General features: G+C 36.9%; 1 protein-coding gene across 1 annotated transcript in view; it reads left to right on the forward strand.

Annotated features, from left to right (window-relative positions):
- Window positions 1-24,488, forward strand: part of ADAMTS9 (ADAM metallopeptidase with thrombospondin type 1 motif 9) — a 1,232,634-nt gene that overhangs the window by 248,334 nt on the left and 959,812 nt on the right. The window contains exon 9 of the mRNA XM_044077927.1: window positions 15,175-15,321. Coding sequence (XP_043933862.1) covers window positions 15,175-15,321 — 147 coding nt within the window. The remainder of the gene's footprint in view (window positions 1-15,174; window positions 15,322-24,488) is intronic.

The following is a 24,488-nucleotide window of genomic DNA, read 5'->3' on the forward strand; positions in this document are numbered from 1 at the left end:
CACATTGATTTGAGTCACTTTACCATTTTGTTATCCAGTGTCTCTAAAGCTCCATTAGACTCCAGTCTAAAAATCACAGAAGCTGTCAATTTTAGATTACATATTCACTCCATCAGAGAAAAACACTTTTTAGTTTGCAGATATTTGTTCAGTATGGAGTTTTTCTGCTTGCTTTGCAAACTTGCAGAAGTAGCTGTTCCAGTTTATACCTTGTCACAACTGAACCAGCATAATTTGTGGCTTTACAAAGTTTCTTCTTTCATTGGCAACTCTCTCTTCCAGTAACCCATATGGCCAGCAGTGGTCACCTAATATCAAAACTGTATTACTGAAAACAGAGCGTGAATGTGTATAAACTTGTTTGAAATCAAATCTTACTAGGCAAACAACTGGCAATGAGCCAAAGGCTAAATTTTTTGCATGATTAAATATTCAGTATGAAATATTAGATGAGAGGTGGGAGGTGCGAATGGAGCTGGAAAAGTAGTGATGCTATAATGTGTGTATGTGTGTGTGTGTGTGTGTGTGTGTGTGTGTGTGTGTGTGTGTGTGTGTGTGTGTGTGTATGTGTGTGTGTGTGTGTGTGTGTGTGTGTGTGTGTGTGGTATGTGTGTATGGTATGTGTGCATGTGGGTGGGTGTATGCATCAGTGTGTGTAAAGATGAGCATGGAGTAGGTGTGTGTGTGTGTGTGTGTGTGTGTGTGTGTGTGTGTGTGTGTGTGTGTGTGTGTGTGTGGTATGTGCGTATGGTATGTATGCATGTGGGTGGGTGTATGCATCTGTGTGTGTAAAGATGAGCATGGAGTAGGTTGATAAGGTAATGTACATTGGTACCTGCTTTCAACATATGACATGACATATTAACCTCCATACCTCTCAGAGGTGATCTCTGTCTAACATACAAAGCTATGTCAAAACCAGAGCTGTTGGACATGGTCCACTTAAAGAAATCCCAATCCCTCTGAGCTACACGCACTAGGGACCTAAACCTTGTCACTACAATAAACAGAACATGCCGGAGGGATAGATTATGTCCCAGAGACTTCCCATACTCTGGAATAAACAACCTATCTATATCAAACAAAGCTCCTCATTAGCACTCTTCAAGAAAAATCTTGATGATTGGATGGGAAATAGGAAATTCGCCCCGGGGAATCACTCCTGTGGCTCTGCTCGACAGTGGCACAGGAAAATAATTTTCTTGGATGGCAAAAGCCAGGGTACCTTTTTGGCTGTGCTTGTATAGGCCCCAGGGCCTAGTACCTACCTATGAACCTATGAACCGTCTAGATTCTTGCCACTTATGTTTTGTCTGTTCCTCATAACATTTCTGTTTTGCTGGATTTTTGTGACAAATCAGTGAGAACTGAATTCCCTGTGTAATGACAGGCATTTGAGTTTCAGCCTTCATATCCTTCAGAAAATGCATAGTAGCACAAGACCTTTTATTCTAGCAAATTTCTAAGTTTGAAAAAGTTATATTAAAATTCTCCTTATTTTTGAGGCTTTGTACTCACATTATTTTTGTTGTCTTTGCCAAGATAGTCTGTGCTAAGAAGTTGATAGCTATAAACGAGGAATGCGTGTCCATGCAGCAGAGCAGAAAAAACAGGAATCAAACAGTAAAAGGCTCATGTAGTGTCTAACCCTCCAGAACTATGTCCATATAAGATAAAACAGTCCACTCCACGTAAATAAAGCAAGCAAGAATCTTTAATAAAAGGGTTAAGAGCTTTTGTCTGTTATAATCTGTTGGGACTTAATCAAATCCAAGATAAGAATATTCATCTGGATTATATAATCAAAAAAAAAAATCATGTGATAAAACGCATCATGAGACAGTAAGTATTACAATCTTAAGTGAGAGGTTCTAAAATAGAAACAAGTTCTAAAATAAACCGTTATGCTCTATAAAAGCCTGTAAGTACATTTAAAAAATTAAGTAAGAAAAAAGAACAAAATCATTTAAGACATAAAAGACAAGTATACTGAAAATACTACTATTATAATTTTAAAAAAGCTACCAATGACATGTGATCATTCAGGTCTTGGGGGGGGGGGTTGAGCGGTTTAACATTAACTGCCTAAATAATTCCCTATTGTACAGGAAGGTTTCCCAATCACCTCCCCTGTCAGTACATGACAGTTTTTTCTTTGTAATGTTGTAATAATGCTCACAGATGTGATTTTGAAGGCATCTTTCCATTTGTCAACATAAAAATGATTGCAACCAGAGCAGATGGCAATGTAAGCTATTCCTTTTGTAGAACAGCTACCTTTTATTGGGTTTACTTGTTTGGTCACTACACAAACAAGTTTCTCTCTCAGAAATGAAGTTCAGTGAATGCAAGCTCCACGTTTATATGGGCCTGTTGAAAGGCTTTTCGTATATATACACTTGGTGCTTTTTCAGGCAGGTGTTTTAAATTATTTCTTGTTTTAGAAATGAAGGAAGGTTTGTCACCAACATGACTGTGTAGCTCATGGCCTATTTTGTATTACACTTTTTACTTTCTGGGTTAACCCATCAAATTTAATAACGAAATAATTATTAAAGCAAGTAGTCATGTCTTCAGTGGCCTCTGTCCTAGGTTTACTCATGTAAAGTAGTCCTAAAAGGAGATGATATTTAGTCCCCCACACTTTAATTATCTCAAACCTAATAGTGGTGAGGAAATTATGTGGACACCCCCTTTCTAAAAACATGTCGGTAATCTTCTGACATTCTGTCAAAAATAAGTCAAAAGTTGACCACATTCTACCCACCTTAATCAACTGCCCTTTGAAAACAACTTTTTTACTGGCATATGGTTGACAGCTTTTAAAATATAAGTAGGTGTTGCAGAAAGTGTCTTTTGCATAAATGGTAGACACAATTATTTTCAGCTTCAGATTTTATAAAATAGAAACATCTAAAAAAATTGCATATACATTTGTCCAAAATGGTGGGTAAACTTTAAAAATCCATTAGTGATATTTTATAAATTCCATGAGTTTAGGTATCTCATCTTCTTCATCCACCCAGAGCCAAAGTGTCATTGAGGTATCTAAAGTAATGTTTCCAAGAGGATGAAAAAGTGATGTCCCAAATGTATCTTTTCTCCTACATAAACATGACCAAATTAGCAATAATCTGGGTGCAGGCTGTGCCTATTGCCACCCCTGTACCTTTTATCTAACTGTGTAAGCTCTAGCAATTCTGAAAGAAAAAAATCTAAACCCTTCTTTTGGGGAACAGATATAAATAAATCTACCACAATTTTTATCATTGCACAAATCATGAGTTAGCTTACTTAAAAAATCCCAAGAGTCCTTTAAAGTGTGTTGGTGGAATCTAAAATATTTTTAATGGTTCAATCAATGAATATCACTAGTGGATAAGTTTTGGACCCTTGTGCAGAGACTATATGTCTGTATGGAGGATCATCCGCATTTTTATGCACTTTTGGGATTCTAAAGACAGCTGGTATGAGGATAATTCTGACAGAAAGAAAATTATATGTCTCATAGGTGACTAAACCTTGTTTTAAACAGAATAAATCAATCTTCCTCTACACCATGTTGATTTAGTTTTGGGAAACAGTAGTATGTCTGTTTGTGTCTTGTAACATACTATAGATTTTACTCACACAATCAGTTTTGTCAGTTTTTACAACCACACCTCCCTTATCAGGTTTTATCTCCCTAATAAGGTACTTATTTCTCAAGGCATTGAGTGTTATATGTTCTTCAATAGTCACATTTCTGACTATGACCCTCTTGGCTTTAAAAGAATCATAAAGGTCCTTTGTACAACATTTTTCAAAGGTAGCTATAATAGAATTTAAAGGGTTGTAGGTAATTTTCCTTCTCAAGTTGGTGGAGGGTGGAGTATTAGTATATTTTGTGTGCTCAGATAATTGAGAAGGCAAATTTAGTTTCCATGTGAACAACTTTAGTTTTAAAAGAACATCTGAAATGTCAGGTGATGGTTTGGGAGCAAATTTAAACCCTTTACTTTGTTAGAAAAAAGTAGTCAGTGGTAATGTCTAAATGATTATAATTTTGAACCCCTTATAACAGTGTATTTTCCCATCTACAACTTCAATGGTGTGACTTTCTAAAATATTAGGGTTTGAAAAACTGAGTTGCAATTTAGCTGTAGGTTCTTATTGACACTCCTCTCCCTATTCCTCTCCCCGTGCTTCATCTTCTGCCACTCCCAGAGGTGGGTTGATATAAGGGGGATTTGTAAATAAGGTTAATTGGTTCTTTGGGTCTTGCACCCAACCTTTCTGATCTACATGTGAGGGAATCATCAAGGTTATTTAAACCACGGTCAGATGTGTTATTATTACCAGGTACAAAACTGTTATAATTCTGTCTGAAACCCAGACCTGAAACTATAACTTGATTATGAATAGCAGTGGCTTCATTCATATTAATATCATCATGAGGTACATCTACAAAATTCACATTTTTTGGTATCAGTAATACCCTATTATTTACATGATCATTACAGTGCCTCAATAGCTTCTTTTTCTTTCAATTATTAGCAACATTACATTTCTCCTCAACTTTAAGGAAAACTTGATCCTACTTGTGCTAGTTTAAATAAAACGGTAAATCATTAAGGATGTTACTGGTTAGTACAGTAATCTCATCAGAGTATTAATCTGCTCAGTATTCCATTTGATAGTAAATTCAGTGAGTTCAAACCCATGTCTATCGAACATACTAACTAGTTCTTTGCTAGATTTGCCAATGAAATAAAAAAGTATAATGCAAAATAACTAGACTTTGTTCAAAATAGACCACCACCTACACAATTTTGTTGCTGACAAACCTTCCTTCCTTTATAAAACAGGAAATAATTTAAAACACTTGTATGAGAAACCATCAAGTGCATATAAAAAAATGCTTCTCAACAGGCATATATAAATGTGGAGCTTGCAACCAATGTCCCTTCATTTTTGAGGAATACATTTGTTTGTGTAGGGACCAAAATGTGAATTTAGTAAAAGGTATCTGTTCCACAAAAGGAAAGGTTCACACTGGCATCTGCTCGTTGTAATAATTTATATGTTGTCAAAATAGAAAGATGCCTTCACAAATGCATCTATGAGCATTATTATGACATTTCCAAGAGAAATTTTAATAGTTTGCTTTATAAGCATACACTGTCATATGCTAAGTATAACAAATTCCTTTTTGGTATTCTTGGGGGTAGTCTTTCACAATGACAGGAGAGGTGACTGGGAAACCTTCCTGGAGAATAGGGAATTATTTTGGCAATTAAAGTTTAATGCTTCAACTCTCCTGGGCCTGAATGAACACATTTCATTGGTACCTTTTTTAAAGTACTGATCCAGGAAATTATAATATTATTTTCAATATACTTGTCTTTTATGTTTAAAATACATTTGTACTTTTTCATTATTTTACTTTTTAAAAATACTTACAGGTTTTTAACAGAGCTCATCAGTTTATTTTAGAACTTGTTTCTATTTTAGAACTTTTCACTTAAGATTGTAATACTGTCACATGATGTTTCATGTGACATGATTTTTTTTGTTTTTAATTATATAAGCTGTCTGAATACTCTTATCTTGGTTCTGATGAAGTCCCAACATATTAGAAGGAACAAAAGTGCTTAACCATTTTATTAAAGATTCTTGCTTGCTTGCTTTATGTATGTGGAGTAGACTGTTTTATCTTATATGGGTATAGTCCTGGAGGGTTGGACACTAAATTGAGAGTTATGGTTACCTCTGATGATGGAGTTTAAATACTTATTGTTGAGTCTTCTTGGACAATCTTCTGATCAAATATGTAGATTCTGGCCACTGCTGATCTACCATAAGGTCTGCATTTCATTCCTGCAGGTCTCTAAGAAACGGCACTGCGTGGCTGTTCACTTTGGATGTCTGTTATGCACCCCATAAGGTCAACACAGACTATGTCCAACTAAAAGAATTTCTACAATATAAGAATATTATCCAGTAAACTAAAGAACGGACTACAGGTATGGGCCTTCATTCTAACTTTCTTCAAATCTGCAGCATATACAGTTTTAGTCTAAAGATGTCCAGTTAATGCAATGCTTCTTGGTTCTTGAATACTGATTTTGTGAGGTGTCAAGGAAGGCCCTTTCTGTCCTACAACCCCATCTCAATACTGCCCAATGTTAACTTGTCATATTTCTGGTCACTTCTCTGCCTACTATCCTAGGCCAGGTAATTAGGACCACTTGCTTACTGAGTCATAATCCCAACCCCGTGCTATCCTAGGCCAGGTAATTAGGACCACTTGCTTACTGAGTCATAATCCCAATCCCGTGATTTTGTCATACAGTGTTTTCTGTTACCCCATTCTTTCCCAATTCGATAATTTCCCAGTCTGCATCAGCCCTGGTTTTCTGATACTTATTATTTAGTTATCTCCAGTTCCGTACTTCTTACTTGTGTCTTACTGAATCAGAAAATGTAAATCAATATATATTCAGTCTTTCTCATATTTTCGTACATGAAATTTGCAGTAATTACAATTTTTTAATAAACTTAGTGTACAAAACTGATCACCATCGATTTAAAAATGTCTTTTTCATATCCCAAATATTAAGGAACCACTTACTATATGCACCACAGTTCTGGACCCCTTTCTACAAATTTCTATAACCTAGAAATACTTGCCATCATAGGAACGTGGCTTTGCCCATTTATAATAAAATCTAAAAGCTTCTTTCTGCTTGACAACTTATTTATCATGCATAAGGTAACTTGAGGTATATGATAATTGGCCATTATTTTTTAATGTTATCCCATATATTGTGCCTCCCAACACAACTCCTGAACACCAGTGACAAACAACCTCTTGTATTAAGTGTGAAAATGAGCAAAACTAAAAGCATTCCCAAAACATTTATTTAAATCTTCCTGGATAAACCAAATCTACTGCAGAAAAATACACAACAGCTTATATCTAACACGAAAAGTGAATTGTTAGTTTTCTGAGATTTGTATATTTACTGGAATAAATTATTAGTTTTTTTTTCTATTGCAAATAATCACACTGCTGATTTCATTTATTCAGTTTTCTTTTCTTTTAAGTAAACAGCTTAATTGGATAAGTGCAAGGCAAAACAGCAGTGGTGACAAATATTCCCAATGAAATATCCCTCTTTACGTTTGCATCCATAGGAAAGTACATGACAGAGTTGTAAAGTAGTTTGCCATTGTTTCAAAGTGACTGCTGTATAGTTTATGAAAGCACAGTACACTCTTTTTATTTGTAAGCTTTCTATAAGCCATGAATGTAGAATTTTGTCAAACTCCTTTTTGTAATCTATCTATGCAAGGTTTCAGTTCCACCCTTTTTATACATTTGTACGATAGCTTTCCTTAGTAAGAAATAATCTTTTGTGCCATAACATTTTCTTTTATTTGCCCTTTTGCTCTTTTATTTAAACAATTATAAACTATCAGCATAATTTCCATTACTCAGTTTATATGTTATTCAAATGAGGTTTATCGGCCTATAGTTCTTGGGATGGCTTGCAGGTCGGTCTTTAAGGAGGAAGATAGTGTTTCCTGATGATAACCAGGTTGGTGTCTGTTCAAGATATATAAACATTTTTTTTTCTCAAACCTAAATCAGTATGAAAAGATATTAATAACTTTAGTCAGAAGTTGGGTACTGCATCTGGACCCAGTGTTTTCCAGTAGAGTTACTTAGTTTTATTTCACTTTCTCTGTTACTTCTTTCCATTTCATACCCTTTCTGTTAATACTTCTTACTGTTTTTAACACATTTCCTGTCTGTTTTGCACTGTGTTATGTTTCTCAAGGTATAAGTATTGCGTGTGTGTTGTTGTACGGCTGATGATGATGATGTTAACATTGATCACTGCTGCAGTAGCTTCAGCTATATGCATTATATCCTGCATAGAATATAACAGCTGGACAGCTTCAAAGATTCAGAACACCTTTAACATGCCTAAACAGTTAGTCAGCTCAAGCTGAGCTGATCAAAGATACAGGTATAGGCAGTGAACCCTTCAATGCTTTCCTAACGCTGAAGAAAACACTCTTTCACAGGCTTTCAACTATCAGTGATCAGTGATCAGTTTGTGGTGTTCCATTGCTGAGCATGTAAATACCTTTCGCAGAAAAAAGCAGTGGCATATTATTTTTAATGTTTAAATTTACTTTACTTTTTAACCTATTAATATGTGTTTTTATTGACTATCACACAATCTTGCTGTACTTTTAAACAGGAGTGCAATTTTGTGTTTGGCAGTTTAAAAGTAGATTTAAACATTCTAAAATTGATTTGATTTTCTGTTGAGATACTGTTTATTACATTTTAGGGCTGACAAACTGTATTAGAGTGTTTTTTTTTTTTTTTTTTTTTGTGAGACGTGATTTTATACTGTTGAAATTATATTGGTTTGTGTGGTTAGTTTCCCCAGGAAAAAGGTACCATTCTTGCCTTGACCATGAAACAAACTACTGGTCCTATGGTCAATCCTTTTTCTAGCCACAAAACAAAAACCTTAACTAAACAGCCTTCACCACCAGAGAAGGCTAGCAATTTGCCTCAGCTGCAGGCTTCACCCCCATACTGCCTTTTTTAAGCAATGGCAAATTAATAAACCTCCCGACTTAAATGAACCAACACAGGAGCATCTGAAGGTGGTACTACTCAATGCTAGAAGTCATAACAAGAAACTTCACTCCCTGCAAGCCTTCCTCTCCCTCAAGAGTGTAGACATCTGTGTAATAATAGAGACAAGGTTTAAAGTTAGGGAGAGTACCTCAGCAATGCAAGATTATAGTGCCTTTCACACCTTTAGACCAGCTACTGCACAGCAGGGAACCAACGTTGGAGGAGTCTCAGTCTTATTAAAACCAACCTCACATCCAGACTAGTTAATGTGTATGACCCACTGGAACTCATACATGTGCAAGTCACTATAATCTTACACAACTTCTAATGCACAAGCCCAGTGATTCCTAAATTTTGTTAATACCAATATCCTGGAACAGTTGGTCCATTGTTCTAAAAGAGGAACAAACATCTGTGACCTTGTACTCATGAACATGGGGAACCAATGTTTCTCACCATTCACTCATCAGATCTGACAACAAGGCAGTATTACTTAAAATAAAAATTAAATCCAGGGATCCAGCAAAACCAAAAACCTTTAGGAATTATTCCAAGCTAACCTTTCTCTACTAAGCGACACTTTGGCTAAATTCCAAGAACCCGCAAACACAGTAAAAGCCAAAGGATATGCTGAGATATTTACAAAATCTTTGTACAGCCATATTGATACTGTATAGACTGAGCTTTGCTCATGCACATTAAGAATAAGGCAAACTCAGAAGGCAAGCCACCCTGGGCCTGGAGGAATTCAGAGTATCAATCAGGTATACAACAAAAGAAAAAAAATCTTGGCCAAGCATGGGAGGAAAAAGATCATACATACTAAAAGCCCACTGATCAATCTAAACAGGCAGCTAAGAAGATTAATATTTCAAAGGCTAAATTTGAAAAAAAAAAATAGCTTCTCAGGGAAAGGAGAAATACATTGCTTTCTACATCTGTGTCCATAACCTCAGGGTAAATACACAACAATGTGCAGAACTTATAGTAAATGACATCACCCACACTGAACCAGAGGTCATTGTCAACCTTTTGGCCAATAGGTTCAGTTCCAACCCCGTCCACCCCGATAGTCCAAAGGAAATACTGAATACCACAATCCACTAACCATTACTAGAAACAGTTCTTCATTGCACTTTCCAAATCATAAAACACTGCATTGGTGGGCCTCTATTGCATCCTTGAATGCTTAATAAATTGTATGAAACATGATCTCCCTGGTCCACTTGAGCCACTTTTCATCTGGAGCCTACGGTCAGGTTTGGTGTTCAAGGAATGGAGGACGGCTTCAGTCGTGTCCCTGCACAAAGAGGTCCTACCACTGATCTGTGTAACTATAGACCCATAGGTCTGATGAGCCTCCTATGCAAATCTAGGGAAAGAAACATCATGGACATGCTAAATGAGGACATAGGAAACCTGCAAATGCTGGACCCATCACAGATCATCTTTGTTAAAGGAAGAAAGTGCTTATTAAATCATTGGCTGAAGGCACAACTGTGCACACAGCTTACCTCCACCTGGCCAAGTCTTTTGATACTGTAGCCCATTCAGTCATTACAGAAATGTTCACTAATTTAGGTATAAACCTTTTTATCCCCCACTGGATAGCCAACTGGCTCACTGATAGGACCTAGAAGGTCAAAGTAGGTGAGGCTACCTCCACTAAAATGACATTCACTTGTAGGGTCCCACAGGACTTGGTACAAGGCCTTCTCCTTTTTGGCATCTATTTCTCTATAAAGGAAGCAAATGTTAAAGGTTTATGGCTGACTAAGTTTGCACATGATGGCAAGCTGGGGGTTGTCATCAGCTCACCTGCTGACACTTGCAGTCATCAAGAAGGTCTGTCTGTGACTAACAAATGCTGCCAAAGCCATGGTCTTAAATACATTGCCAAAAAATGCATAACTGTACCCTTTGGGTGGTCAACCATCCCTGCTAATTACCATGTTGATAATAGAACACTAAGTGTCAACCCAGGGGTCAGGGATCTGGATACTCATGTCAACAATAGCCTTACCTTCAACCACCACATGACCACTGTGATGAGGAAATTATTTTAAGTTGCTCCACTTATAAGTAAGGGCATGGCATATAGATCCAAACAGGTCATTATGTACTCTGCCCTTATCAGACCAATCATAGAGCACAATGCTCCCTTTGATATATCTTGACCAGGCATATGCAGCCACTTGAGCGACCTCAGAGGTTCCTTACAACAAGAATATAGCGTGTAACAAACATATCTTATGCAGAACACCTTAAAGCCCTTTCTCTCTACTCACTCTCCTATAGATTGCTGTGGGATGATGTATGTCTGTCTTACAAGGCACCAACAACCCCCGCAGTTATGAATCTCTTGGATATTCATAAGTCAAACAGTACCAGAAATAACAAGGTCTAGGGACCTGAATTTTGACTGTGACTTAAACAACTGGAGAGACAGATATGTGTCTCAGAGACTGACCCTCCTACTGAACAGTCTTCCTATCTATGTGAAGCTGAACGTGTCTATTACACAGTTTAAGCTTAACCTAGACCAGTGGATGGGGAATAGGAAATTTACACCATACGTGGCACCTGTGTCCCTTGTGGAAAGAGGTAGATTATAAATTACTTGCCCTCGATATCCTGTTTGGATATAGGACATCATTATTCTTTTAGGAAAATTTGGATAGGCTTAGAAAAGTCCCCCTGGGTCATTAGCCTAGTAAAAATCTATTATTCTGTAAATCTATGTGGGTGAAACTGCTGTAGCCAAAGTTGTTTCTTCAGACCATTCATCCTTATTCCTGTATTGCACTGGTATTGCACATGCAGCCACTATGGACAAGAGGGTTAGCCATGTCCTCTGTGGCTGTTGTTGACCTTTAATAGACAAGGGACAGTCACTTTTGTGGGTGTTAGAGAAGGAACATGGAAACTGCTCCTCCTTAACCAGAATGTTGTCCATCTCTGGGGAAGCTGCTGCTGCCATTAAAAATTCTATCTGCCTTAAATTTCCTGTCAAAAAGAAACAGAAAACTAAACATTTAACTTCGTCTGCTCCAGTTTCACAGGATAGGAGTAATTCAATGTCTGACTCAGGATTTTGTATAAGCTATTGACCCTTCTTAGACTGTTTCTGCTAAGAAAAAAAAAACTGATTCCACTTGCCTGAAAAGTTTCAAGTGATGCAACTTTAATTTTTAGAATTTTGAATTGTCAGACTTCGATGTTAACATTTATTCTGAGTAATCGTGAAAGTATGAGGAATACTTTATATGCAGTGCTGTCCTTTGAGGGCAAATCTGTTTCGAGTGCTTTAGTTTCTTTTATTTCTCAGGTCACTACTGTGTTCAAAGCATGTTTATGACTGTGTAAATACTACAAACAGGCCTGTTGCACTGGTATAGTATTGAGGAGGTTTGCTTGCCTGTGTTCTCAAAAACACCCAGAGGATGTAAGAGATTTTAAATTCCCATTTGGAAACTTACTTTTTGCCCCTGCCCCTCTGCAGAGGTTATAAAAATGTGATGAGGGAGTAAGCTGATAAAGTGACTCTAGATTTTTCAACCTTTTTTCTCTTTACAAGGCTTTTTCTTCTCTCTCATCCAGTTTTGGCAAGAAAGAAAACAAACACTCTCAGCAAAATGCTAGTAAGCAGATGTTTAAAAAAACTGTGTCAGGAAGGTTCCAAAAAGAAAGCAGGAATCCACTAAAACAAAGGACAGTCATATCAGTCAGAATGACTATGGGAATGCCTTTGTCTTCCCTCCTACCCTGGCAGTCCCTTATCCTTTCCAGAAAGAATGAATCTCCTCTTTAGCAACAGATTTCTTCAAACAAATGGGTTCTGAGACTGATTCAGCAGGGGTTTAGATGGCATAGGGAAGAAATCTCTAGCCATGTGTGCATAGTATATAGTTTTGTACCACACACTCATTGGTCAAGTTTCCCACATTTCAGCGAGGAAAATTGTGAGGCAGACAATCTGAGCAGGACAAAGGCAGACCATCTGTGTGGAGTTACTCAAGTAGATTTTTTGCCTCCCCACTGAACAATTATTGGCAAAAATTCTTTTCCAGGATTGGGTAAGAATGTACCTGTTTTCTTTTCCACCCTTTCCATTGATATTCCATCATATTCAGGGTAATTCTGAAGATTCAAAAGGTATACCCCAAGATCATTGGTTTGGAATTGGTCAGAGAAAATTACCACAAACTTCCTCACAGACTGGATCTACTCACTCAAGAGCAGGGGTGGTGGATACATCCTGACCCCAAACAACTTTAAATGATAGCCCAGATGATAAGGTATTAGTACCTTTTAGGCACCTGTTTACTGAGGACGTGCAGCAGGTACTAATGTAAACAAGAAAGTCTGCTAATAGAAAATTATATATTAGCAAATGGAAACAGTGTTACAACATAATCGGCACCCATTCAAAGCTAGTGTTGCTCTGCTTTTACAATATTTGTTTGAGTTACTTTCCTATGGCGTATATTATTTATTTATCAATATTCATTTGTTGGCAATTTCAGCACATTTGCCCATAGATACAGCTCTTTCAAGGCATTCCTATGTCTTTTTTAAAGGGGGTATTGCATAAGATACTTAAAATTATTCCAGCCACTTGAACCAGCTCATCTGGTTGACTTGAGATTCTTGTCATGGAAAACAGTTTTATTGGTTGGGATGATCTCTGCAAGACGAGTGTCTGAGTTGCAAGCACTTATGGCAGGTCAGCTGTAGCTCAATTTTTACTCAGACAGACTTCTTTGAGAATGAATCATGTTTATATCCTAGAAGTGGTATCCAGATTTCCTTGAAGCCAAACTATCCATTTCTCTATGTTCTTCCCTGAAAGGATACTTCACACCGTTGACGTCCACAGACAACTCCGGTACTGCAGTCTTGACAGAACTAAATCTTTCAGAACTTTTGATCAGTTGTTCATTTCTTGTGAAGGTAAGAAAAGACACGTTGTGTGGAGGCAGACTGTTTCTAAATGGCAGTCTTGAGCTATTACCTTCTGTTTCTCCAAGCACAACAAATAGTTTCCAAGAAGGGTCAAGGCATATTTTACAAGGGACTTTGTTTATGGATTTTTGGAAAGGGTTGGACTGTAGAAGTATTCTGGATGCAGCAACTTGTTCTTCTTTATGTACTTTTACAAAGCACCACAAGCTAAATTCCTTCTTCAGGTCTAAGTCAAGCTTTGTTAGGACCACTCTCAAGAGGCCTGGACCCTTCTCCTTCTACCCCCAGTTGTCTCCTTCTACCCCCCAGTTGTTCTAAGCTATGGTAATCTACATATATGTACATATAGCCTAGCTACTGCAGCAATGATCAATATGAAGAACATAGTACAGTTGTGTAAGTAAAGTTACCATAAGAGTGGATGTTCAAATCATTACTGCTGTAGTAGCCTGTCTCTCTTTCCATTCATTCCACTTCTTTTTTGGTGTGGTTTTATGCCAGGCTGGGGAAGTTATTTATTTTTTTCCTAGCAATACCCTCTGGGGGTTAAGACTCCCTCTCTTATTTAACATGAAAGCTATGAAGGACTTGCACCTAAACCTGTCTTTTTTAGTCAGCTCAACTTGAGCTGACTAATAGTTTTGGCATGTGGAGGGTACCCTGAAGTGTTGGAAGGTGGTTGGCTGTTATTATCCTTAGCAAGATATAACTCATATACTTAAGGCTACTGTAGCAGTACACTTTCTAATATTTACTGTTTTGGCAAGTTTACTTACACAAATGTACTTGCTTTTCCCATTCATTGTCTGTTTACAAACTGGTATCTCCCACATTCATACATGTTTGTACTAATTTGCATACCATTACTCAATCGTTGAGGGAACAGATATGATTTCAGTCGTATCAGTTTTATTCAGCAAGCATTAGTATACACGTTGCATGCATAATACAGCTCAATAAAGCTGAGTTGCAATATTAGGAATTCTTAAAGCATAGCATTTTGACAATAACTGGCACAAGTTATTATTCCATGGTATTCTCTTGTGGGGGGAGGGTAATGTTGTTGCTGGTTTTATGTCGCAACTGTGGATGGGATCCGCAATTTTTGCTTTACTCATCTAGAATCTCACCTGAATGCAGATTTCAATTATGCTGCAAAATCATAGTTTATTTTGCCTACAAATAAAATTTTACATTCATATATCTGACTTTGTGTAATATTCTCCTTGAATCAGTTCACATTTATTTGTTTTCTTCATTATCACTATGATTCTTAAAAGTTGCACAGTAGTTATTTCCCCAGTAAAACATGAAAGAAAGTTCACACAGAAATTCCTGACTGATTTCTTGATGGAAATTAATGTTGTCTTTCATTACCATAAGATTGTGTTTCATAAAATGTAATTGCCTAGTTATGGCATGATACACTTTACTTAGGTTTCATACTTAATGGGCCAGGATGCAATATTTAAGGGTAGATGGTAATAAAGGGTAGCATTTTCTGAAGATCTGCAGGGACTCGATGTGTGTAATTATTTATTTATTCATTTCTTTATTTTTAGGTTTAATATGCCTCATGATGACAGCAATAAGTGTAATGAGAATGGTATGAAAACACAATCTCATGTTATGGCACCGATACTTACCCATAATACAAAGCCATGGCTATGGTCAAAGTGCAGCAGGAAATACATTACAGAATTTTTAGAGTAAGACATTTTGAATGATTCTTTATTGTTTTTAATGCAAAATATGAACATGGTAAACATATTTTGAAATGCTGCTTCAACGACTCGTAAATGTCATTTTTCAGCAATTCATAGGTACCATTTTTTTATTCATTTAATTTTATTTGATTACCTATGTCTTTTGGGGGTAACGCTGTTCTACATTTTGGGTGGGAGGGTGAAATGATAGTTTGCAGAGCATTTCATTTAATAATTATGTGGATTATGTTGTTGCTAGTTGCATGGTTACAAAGGGTCACTGTTTTTCAAATACAGTATGTTATTTGGTAATAGTGATGGTTGGTGACTTCAAGCCATGGGGGAGCTGCAGAAGGAAGCCAGATGAGGTGGGACTAACTGTAGTGGGGCAGGGTTATATTAGACCTGGATCAACCATGCTTACCATTTTACATAAATAACTGGTCATTCTAAACGGCATCTTTGAGAAAAAGTACATTTCAGCTAATGAGGTTTTTGAAAGGGGAAACTGGGGCATACTTCGGAGTTGTCCTGAACTGCCTAATTTGATAGGCAATAAGCCTGAGTTTTGTTTCAGAAATAATCTCTCTCTCAAACGGCAACTTTGTTATAGGAATGCTGTAAATGCAATGCATTCCCCATCTTCTGCATGTTATGGTACATTTCCCTGTTTGAACTGTAAGGCTTGTAGATTTATTTATTCTAAGTATACCTTTAGACATCCTACTCTACAACATGAGATAGAATTTTTTCTGTACGCAGATTGCAGGACTGCGAATGTAATATATTACGCTTTCTGCGAATGCTGTTATGCGTTCTATATTGGAAAAACAAATCTCTGTTTGAAGGACAGGATCTTAGAACACCCCAGAGAGATTAGACTTAAGACCAGCAATGCTCTAGCTACACATGTTCACCTTAGGGCAACAACATACCTTTAAGTTTTTTGTTTTAGAGGTTGTGAAGTTAGGTATGAGAGGCAGTGACTTAAGAAACAAAACTGAAGTGAGAGAGCAGAGCTGCATCCTAGAGTTACAGTCTTATAGATTTCCTGGGTTAAATGAAATGCTTTCCCTTAAACCAGCTCTAAAGGCATGTTCCTTAACTTAGTTTATTATTATTTTCATTTTATTTTTATCAATACATGATGTTTTAATGAAATGTCTTTATAGGTATGTGTTTTGTATACCTTTTTATATATATATATATATATATATATATATATATATATATATATATATATAGATAGATAGATTCACTTCATATAATACTGAAAGCTCAAAACACTGAAAATGAGAAAACTTCATAATATAGAAGACCAAAACACTGAAACTTCAAAACACTGAAAACACATATCATACATATACTGAGTTTAAACAACATAAATCATAGCACTTTCCACCAAGTGTAAGCAGGGGGGCAAGCATCCCTGCACCCCCCCATGTGGGGGGCTGCACCCCCCCCACACCCTGCTACTTAAATATATCAACTCCAAGATTGCACTTAGTGTAGTGAAGTGCAGTCTTGGAGTTGATATATATAAGTAGCAGAGGGTGTGGGGGTGCAGGGGACTTGCCCCCCTGCTTATACTTGGTGGAAAGTGCTATTATGTATGTTGTTTAAACTCAGTATATGTATGATATGTGTTTTCAGTGTTTTGGTTTCAGTGTTTTGAGCTTTCAGTGTTATGAAGTGATATATATATATATATATATATATATATATATATATATATACACACACACACACACACACACACACACACACACACACACACACACACACACACACACACACACAGTATGTCGCTTCATGATGATGATGATGTTAACAGTGTGTGACAAGTTTGCTGGGAGGTTCAGTAATGAGGGAAGTTTGTGAGTCACATACACAGGTAATTGATTTTAATTAATTTCTTTTAGATTATTGTGAAGGTAGTATTGCTATTTGGTCTGATGAAGCACTGTCATTCTTAATGCAAAAGTGCTTACCTTTACTAAATTGTCATTTATTTACTATTACCCATTGGCATTTGGCATTTCATTCAACTTCTGCTATGTGAGTCGTTGTACTTCTTTTTTTTACGAGTACATCCCTAAAGTATCTGGTTTGACTCTGCCCTGATATTAAATTAAAAAAAATCATCGGTAAATAACCCCCAATATCCACTGCTTTCCTTCATATGTAAAGTATCTGGTTTAACCCTGCCAGGATTTAAAAGAAAAAGAAAGAAAAACAAATCATGTAAGACCTATTAAATTAAAAAAATAGGAATTTCACCCATAAACAGTCCCCTGTACTCATTGCCTGTCTATACTATCTGTTTGACCCTACCAGGATAAAATGCACAAGCCCTATTAGATTAAAAAAACATTGTTATACCTACAAACACCCCCCCTAACAGTGTCTGTCTTCCTGAAATGTCTGTATTAACCTCCTAGGATATTAAAATTTAAAAAAAAAAGTCATTATTAACCCACAAACAGCCCCAAAACACACTGCTTTTCTAGTATCTAGTAGACCCTGCAAGGATATTAGAAAAAAATGAAATCATCCACATCCATAAACAGCTCCCAAAACACACTGCCTAGACTACCAACCTAAAGTATTTGGTGACCTTGCAAGGATATTAAACAAAAAAAAGCAGTAAGACAAACTTTAAACTAATACCAGCCCTCCAATCATTTTTCTTTTTTATTTAGCTGAGCTGACCCACCTGAAAAACAATGGCTTCTGCAGATTGTAGAAATAAAATAAAATTAAAATAAATAGATAAATAAATAAACAAATGGTCTGGTTCTGGTTGACTTGCTTAATTTTACAAGAAAATGTCAAAACATGAAAATAAATATCTATACAAGTTTCTTTCAAAGTGAGCGGAAAATGAACTCATTGGCTTTTACTTCCTCCTGGACATCTTCTCTCTCACTCACTTCAGCAGTCATGTCACTTACGTGTACAAGCTGTGATCATGTGACAGGCTGTTGGCCATAGCAGCCAGGCCTCCTAATAAATCTATGTGGTTAAAACCACAATAAATTATGGGTGACTTATTTGATAAATGCCCAGATTCTGGGCTGATTTTAAAACAGCCTCAAAGTTTTTTTTTTTTCCTTCTCAAGAAATTAAAATGTAGAACTCGGGCAAAAGAACAGAGTGTGTTTTGTGAGCTGAAACTCTCAGCACAAAGCTGCTGCTGGACATATTTTAACTGATAGTATGAAAGTTCTCTATGTCATACAGAAGGTGAGATTCAGTGTTTTGGTTTCAGTGTTGTTTAGTGGAGTTCAGAATAGCCACCTGCAGAGATGTTTTTGCTGTACTTAACAGTGGGAAAAAATCCTTATGTAGTATCATATGAAAGTAAGAGGAAGTTCAGATTCTCTCTTCATGTATATCTCCATGGTGACTGCATAAAATCCACTAAAGAATTAGATTCAGAATCTTCAGTGGAAATAAATAGTACTATTTTTGCACAGTAAAAAATGAAGGCAAATGATTATCTAAGATTCTTCCAAACTGGTTTGTAGTGAGTAGCTAGAAAGCAAGAATGTTACAAACAGTGGGACTGACGAGTGCAGGTAGGAGAATGTAATGAAAAAGATGTCGAGTAAATCCTCAAAGCATAGGCCTTGCACCTACCTAAGACAAGCATCATAAGCATCCCTACCTTATACATAAACGTGTGTGTGTGTGTGTGTGTGTGTGTGTGTGTGTGTGTGTGTGTGTGTGTGTGTGTATGATACACACACACACACACACACACACACACATATATATAGATATATATATATATATATATATATATATATATATATGTATGTATGGTTCCCCTTTGAATAATCGAATTGCCAGAACGTCGACTCATAGAACAGTGAGACGACAGCAACGAAAACTCGTAACAGCAAACTCACAGAATGGCAAAATTAGTCTCCAGGAAAGTAACCACTTGGCCACCACTGACAAACATTTCCCCTTCCTCCACCAAAGTCCGATCTCGGAGTTGCCATATTTAGGTGGGGGGGTGTAGGGGGGTGAATCCCCCCACTCTGGAAGGTTTTATTTATGTAATTTTTTTTGTACTACAGAGTTTTAATTCCAAAACTGTGTAGTATAAAAAATACAATTTTAATTTTAATTTTATAAAATTTTGGACCCTAACTAAATCCACTACAGTGGAGAAAAGGGCAAAATTGTGTCATTAGCCAACCATGTCTTTGCCCTTTAAGTATTCAGCGAATCACAGAAGTGAATTTAGCTGAATACGTGTCGCGGAATAGTGTTCACTGTTAAGGTTTTTCGGTGGTGTAATATAGACCCCATTCATTATATTAAATGCATTAATTCTCCCTGCTGTTGCTTTAGTTTTGAACCCTTACTTATGTACTTTGCTTTCAAGCTTATCATTTCTCATTTCTCCTATGTTTTTAGTGGTGTCCTTCTAGGTGTTTCCCTTCAGTAAAACCTGAATGCATTGAGCTTGCTGCTTCTTTTATCTTCCTAACAATCACTCAGTCATCTCCCCTCTTTAACACTTATGATTAAAACTGTGTCTAAATATTTCAAAATTCTTTAAATAAATTATTCTGTTTCTCTCTTCTTAGCATTTTGTCTACATTTTCAGCTCTTAGAATATAACCATCCACAAATATCATGAGCCATGCTTTCTGCAAACTTTAAGATATACTTTGTTACTTTTCTCTGACTTTAATCACAATTTCTATTAAATTATGATGAAATCATGTCATAATATATAATTTTATCTTACTGTCCTACAATTTTATTTCCCTAGCCTTATTGAATTTATTTGGTAAAATTGTATCTAATCAAGTTGGTAATATGTTTGTCAACATATTACTTGTAAATTTAGTAACGCTGTAGTTCTATGATTCCTTAGTTGGTTGTGTTCCATGTTCCCACACAAAAGTTGTTTTCATACAATTTACACATTTTTAACTTTCCTTAATATTATAAAAATTGTAATTAATGCACCATATAATTGTTGCAATGACAGGTTATATAACTGGGTTGTTGATCATTTAAACCTGTAGTTTTCTCTGCTCTTAGTTTTTTGAGTGAATTTTAGGCTTCTTCCTCAGCTATTTCTGCTTCTGATTTGTTTGCCCTGGGAATTCAGAAAGAACAATCTTCAAAAAACATAACGGCCAGCACCAGACTGATATTTAGTAAGGAAATGTTGCAAAAATCCACACCAGCATACCGATTTCAGTAAAGCCTTCCTCAGTACTGGTTAACCAGTAACCATTTCCTTAATAAATAAGATTTACACTGCTATCTGGTGCTGGCCATTGTGTTTTTTGAAGATTGTGTTTATTGGTCATGCACAGTTGCCATACTTGTGTGTTCCTTAGACTGTCTGGTATTCAGAAAGAACCCCATAACCAGTGGTAAGAGCAGCAGCTAAAGGGACTGTTTCCATAGTGCAGGAAAATGTAATTCAGAGACATGTTAGCCACAATAAGGGAAGACCTCATTATTGGCTAATCTGTATACCTCTGAATCACACCCACAGCACACACATTAGAGATCATAGATTAGTAGTAGCCATTCATGTGACTCTCATCATTCTTGACAAGTTAATTCTTTGTTTTTCAGTAAGTACTGCTTAATTTGTTTATAACACCAGAATATCTGCCTAAATTCTTCATCCTTAAATTTTCAGGGTCTATGTATTAGTTTCCCCTCAAGTGTTTGGCAGTTCTCTGTACAGACTCAGACGCCTTGAGTGACATTTTTTCTGTAAAAGCACAACTGAAATTTCTCCAATATCTAGTTGCACACAGGACAGCTAGTTTGCAGTGACAAGCACTGTCCACATAGTTGCAAACCTGATACTCCTGACAGTGATTGATATTCTCACTCCAACAATCTAATCAATAAAAAAGGCTCTGCTGCCATGGATATGAGCTTTCCTACTGTCTCCGTTACCAGCTTGGTGGATATGGGCATCCTGAGGCAATGTAGAAATTGCCTCATGTTTACTGACAACCAGTTAATTCTCAAACAAACTGATATGGTATATGAGAGATGTATTTACACAACATCACTGGAGGCAAACTCTCACACAAAAGTACTCCTACTGTCAATAAGGTTGTCAGTAGTACACATGTTGCACCCATCATGCACAGTACAAAGCAGACATATACACCCACATATACTGAGGCACTTACATGTAACCTTCCTAAACCACAAAGACCTCCTATACAAAGTACACATAAAAAATACCCTCAGCAGCCCCAAACGCACTCTTTCAAAACAACACCCACATCAACACCTAGAGCTACATCTCATGGAGCCTCTACCTCTAAGCCCATAAGGCAAGTCACTACACGATCTACCATTCTAGTCATTGGAAACTCCATTGTGAGACACACTGATGTCCCTCTCACCAGGCTGAGTAAGGAGAAAGTTATAGTCAGTTGCTTATCAGAGGCAAGGATCCACCACATTAATCATGCACTCAGGTCATTGGACCACAATTACTAATATGACTCAGTCATATTCCATGTGGAAGTAAATAACCAGAGACGTACCTTTATTTATTTATTTATTTAGTTATTTATTTTACATTTGTTGACCAGGCTAGTCCATCTGGATATATGTCCATTTTCAGAAGAGGCCCGGGGAGAAAAGCATCTCAAAAACACAGTATAATTTATATTAAATGACAGTTTTTACAGATGCAGGTACATTACATATTTAAGCAATTCTTTACACTACAGACTCATAGTACATATTACATATGGATAGTTATAAGAAGATATTGATAATGATATTGGATTAATATATAAAAGCACATTTTCTTTATGGTTAACAGAAAGCAACTGGTATATACAGGCGTAGTGATAGGTGTCTTGCAATAAATGTGGTAATTAGTCAGAGTTCGCACAAGGACATAACCAATGTGATTTAAGGTATAGTTTCAGTTTGTTTTTAAATAGTATTATTGGGGAAAGGGAGGGCAGGTCACTGGGGAGTGAGTTCCAAGTTTTGCCGACGGTATTAGAGAACAAAGAGTTGCCAGCCATATTGTTGGCTTTACCTATTTGTACAAGTATTTTATGAGATAAGCGTAGGGTCTTAAGGTTATTGTAGAGGGAGATAAGGTTGGTAAGACTTGGCGTATTAGTAGGCTGATACAGGATCTTGTGGGCAACTGTTAATTGGTTAAATAGTAGTAAATTTGGCAACTCTAGCCATCCTAGTTGTTCCAAATTAATACAGTGATGGGTTCTGAATGTGGATCATGTTGCAAATCTGGAAATATTATTGTAGGAGATAGTCAGCTTGTTCAGGTTGTTTTTAGACAGGTTAGTATATATAGGGGAGGCATAGAGGAGAGTAGAGATTAAGTGGGTGTGGGCAATAGTAGCCCTAGCTAATGGGGTCAGAAAGGGTTTTATTCTATAGAGGGAGCCTAATTTTTTGTTGACTGTTTTTATAGTACTGTTAATATGACTGTCAAAGTTAAGGTTGTTATCAGTTAGTACCCCTAGTAGTTTTGTAGTTGAATCAGGATATATGATAGTACCGTTGTTTGATGTAACAGTAAAGTTAAGTGGGGAGGCCCTACGGGTGGGAGTGAATAGTAGGAGTTTTGTTTTTTAGGGTTCAAGATGAGGCAATGGTGTAGAAGCCATTTCTCGACTGTATTAAACACATTTTGGGTGAGGGTGTGAACTTCTGATGGAGAGGTGGCTGAGCATGTTAATGTGGAATCATCTGCGTATTGTATACAGGTAGCTTGAGGTATTGCAGAATGAAGGTCATTGATAAAAATAGAAAGTAGGAGAGGTCCTAATATAGAGCCTTGGGGACACTGAGGGCAATGGGGAGGTGGGTAGATACGTTGTTCTCCCACAGTACAGCCTGCTGCCTATTGTTTAATTAGGATTGGAACCATTGTATAACCAGCACATCTAGTGACAGGTTTTTGAGTATGTTTATGAGAAATTGGTGGTTATCCATATCGATGGCTTTAGAGAGATCAATAAAGAGGGCTGAGGATAGAGTGTTATTATTCCGATTTTTGTTAATACAGTCAGAGAAGGATAAGAGGGCAGAGGTGCTGCTATGAAATGGCCTAATGCCATGTTGGCAGTTAGCTAGTAAGTTATTATCTATTAGGCGGTTTAACAGTTGTCTATGAATGCATTTCTCCATGATATTTTCCAGGGAGATAATATAGCAATAGGTCTATAGTTTGATAATTCATTGGAGTTACCACCTTTATGCAGGGGGATAATGTGTGAGATCTTCCAGATAGATGGGATAGTTCACTCAGTGATAGTTCTGTTAATCAGGATGGAGATGGGATAGGCTATGGCTTTTGCAGCTTTTTGCAGATTTTCTGTAGGTAGTAGATCAGCTGAGGGGGTCGTCGGGTTGAGTTTCTGAATAAGGGTACAGACAAGGGATGTAGGGACAGGTTTAAGGTGAAATGAGGGAGGAGTTAGTTGATTGGCAAGAAACTGAATGGTCTCAGTGAATAAAGTGTTAAAAGTATTGGCAATTTGCTTGGGAATATCATGGTCAGAGCCTAATGGGGTGGATGTGACAGAACAAGCTGGGTGTAAAAGTGTATTAATCCCTGCCCAGAATTTTTGTGGTTTGTTTTGATGGGTTTGTTGGAGTTGAATGTAAACGTTTCTTTTATCTGGCAGAATGGCTTTTTTGTATCATTTCTTAGCTGTCTAAATTTTAAGTGATCTTCAGGGCTTTTAGTATTATGCCACTTGGCCCAGACTTTATTTCTGAGGAGCATTTTTTGTTTGCTTGCTTTTGAGAGCTATGGGGCAAGTTTAATCTTAGTTCTAATGGTCCATATTGGTGCATGGTAGTCTAAAATACATAAGAATTTAGTATAAAAGTATTTTACTGCTTCCTCCAGAGGTAGGTGTTTGAGGGCTGACCAATCACATGCCTTAAGTTAATTTTGAAAGATGTCAGGGTTAAAATTTTTGTTGCTCCTTATTGTCCTATAGGTGATTGGGCTTGGAATGTCACTCTTATATCTGATTATGAAGGTGAGTGAATGGCCGCTTATATCTTAGGGGAGGGTCCCTACTTTGTAAGTTTGGTGATGGCTATTTACGAGAATCCAGTCTAAGGTGCTTTCATTGTTATTGAGTTTGTTGTTCCTTGTGGGG

The sequence above is a fragment of the Protopterus annectens genome, chromosome 7.part0 (genome assembly GCF_019279795.1).
Source record: "Protopterus annectens isolate FY-2018-M chromosome 7.part0, PAN1.0, whole genome shotgun sequence".
Classification (NCBI taxonomy): Eukaryota; Metazoa; Chordata; order Ceratodontiformes; family Protopteridae; genus Protopterus; species Protopterus annectens.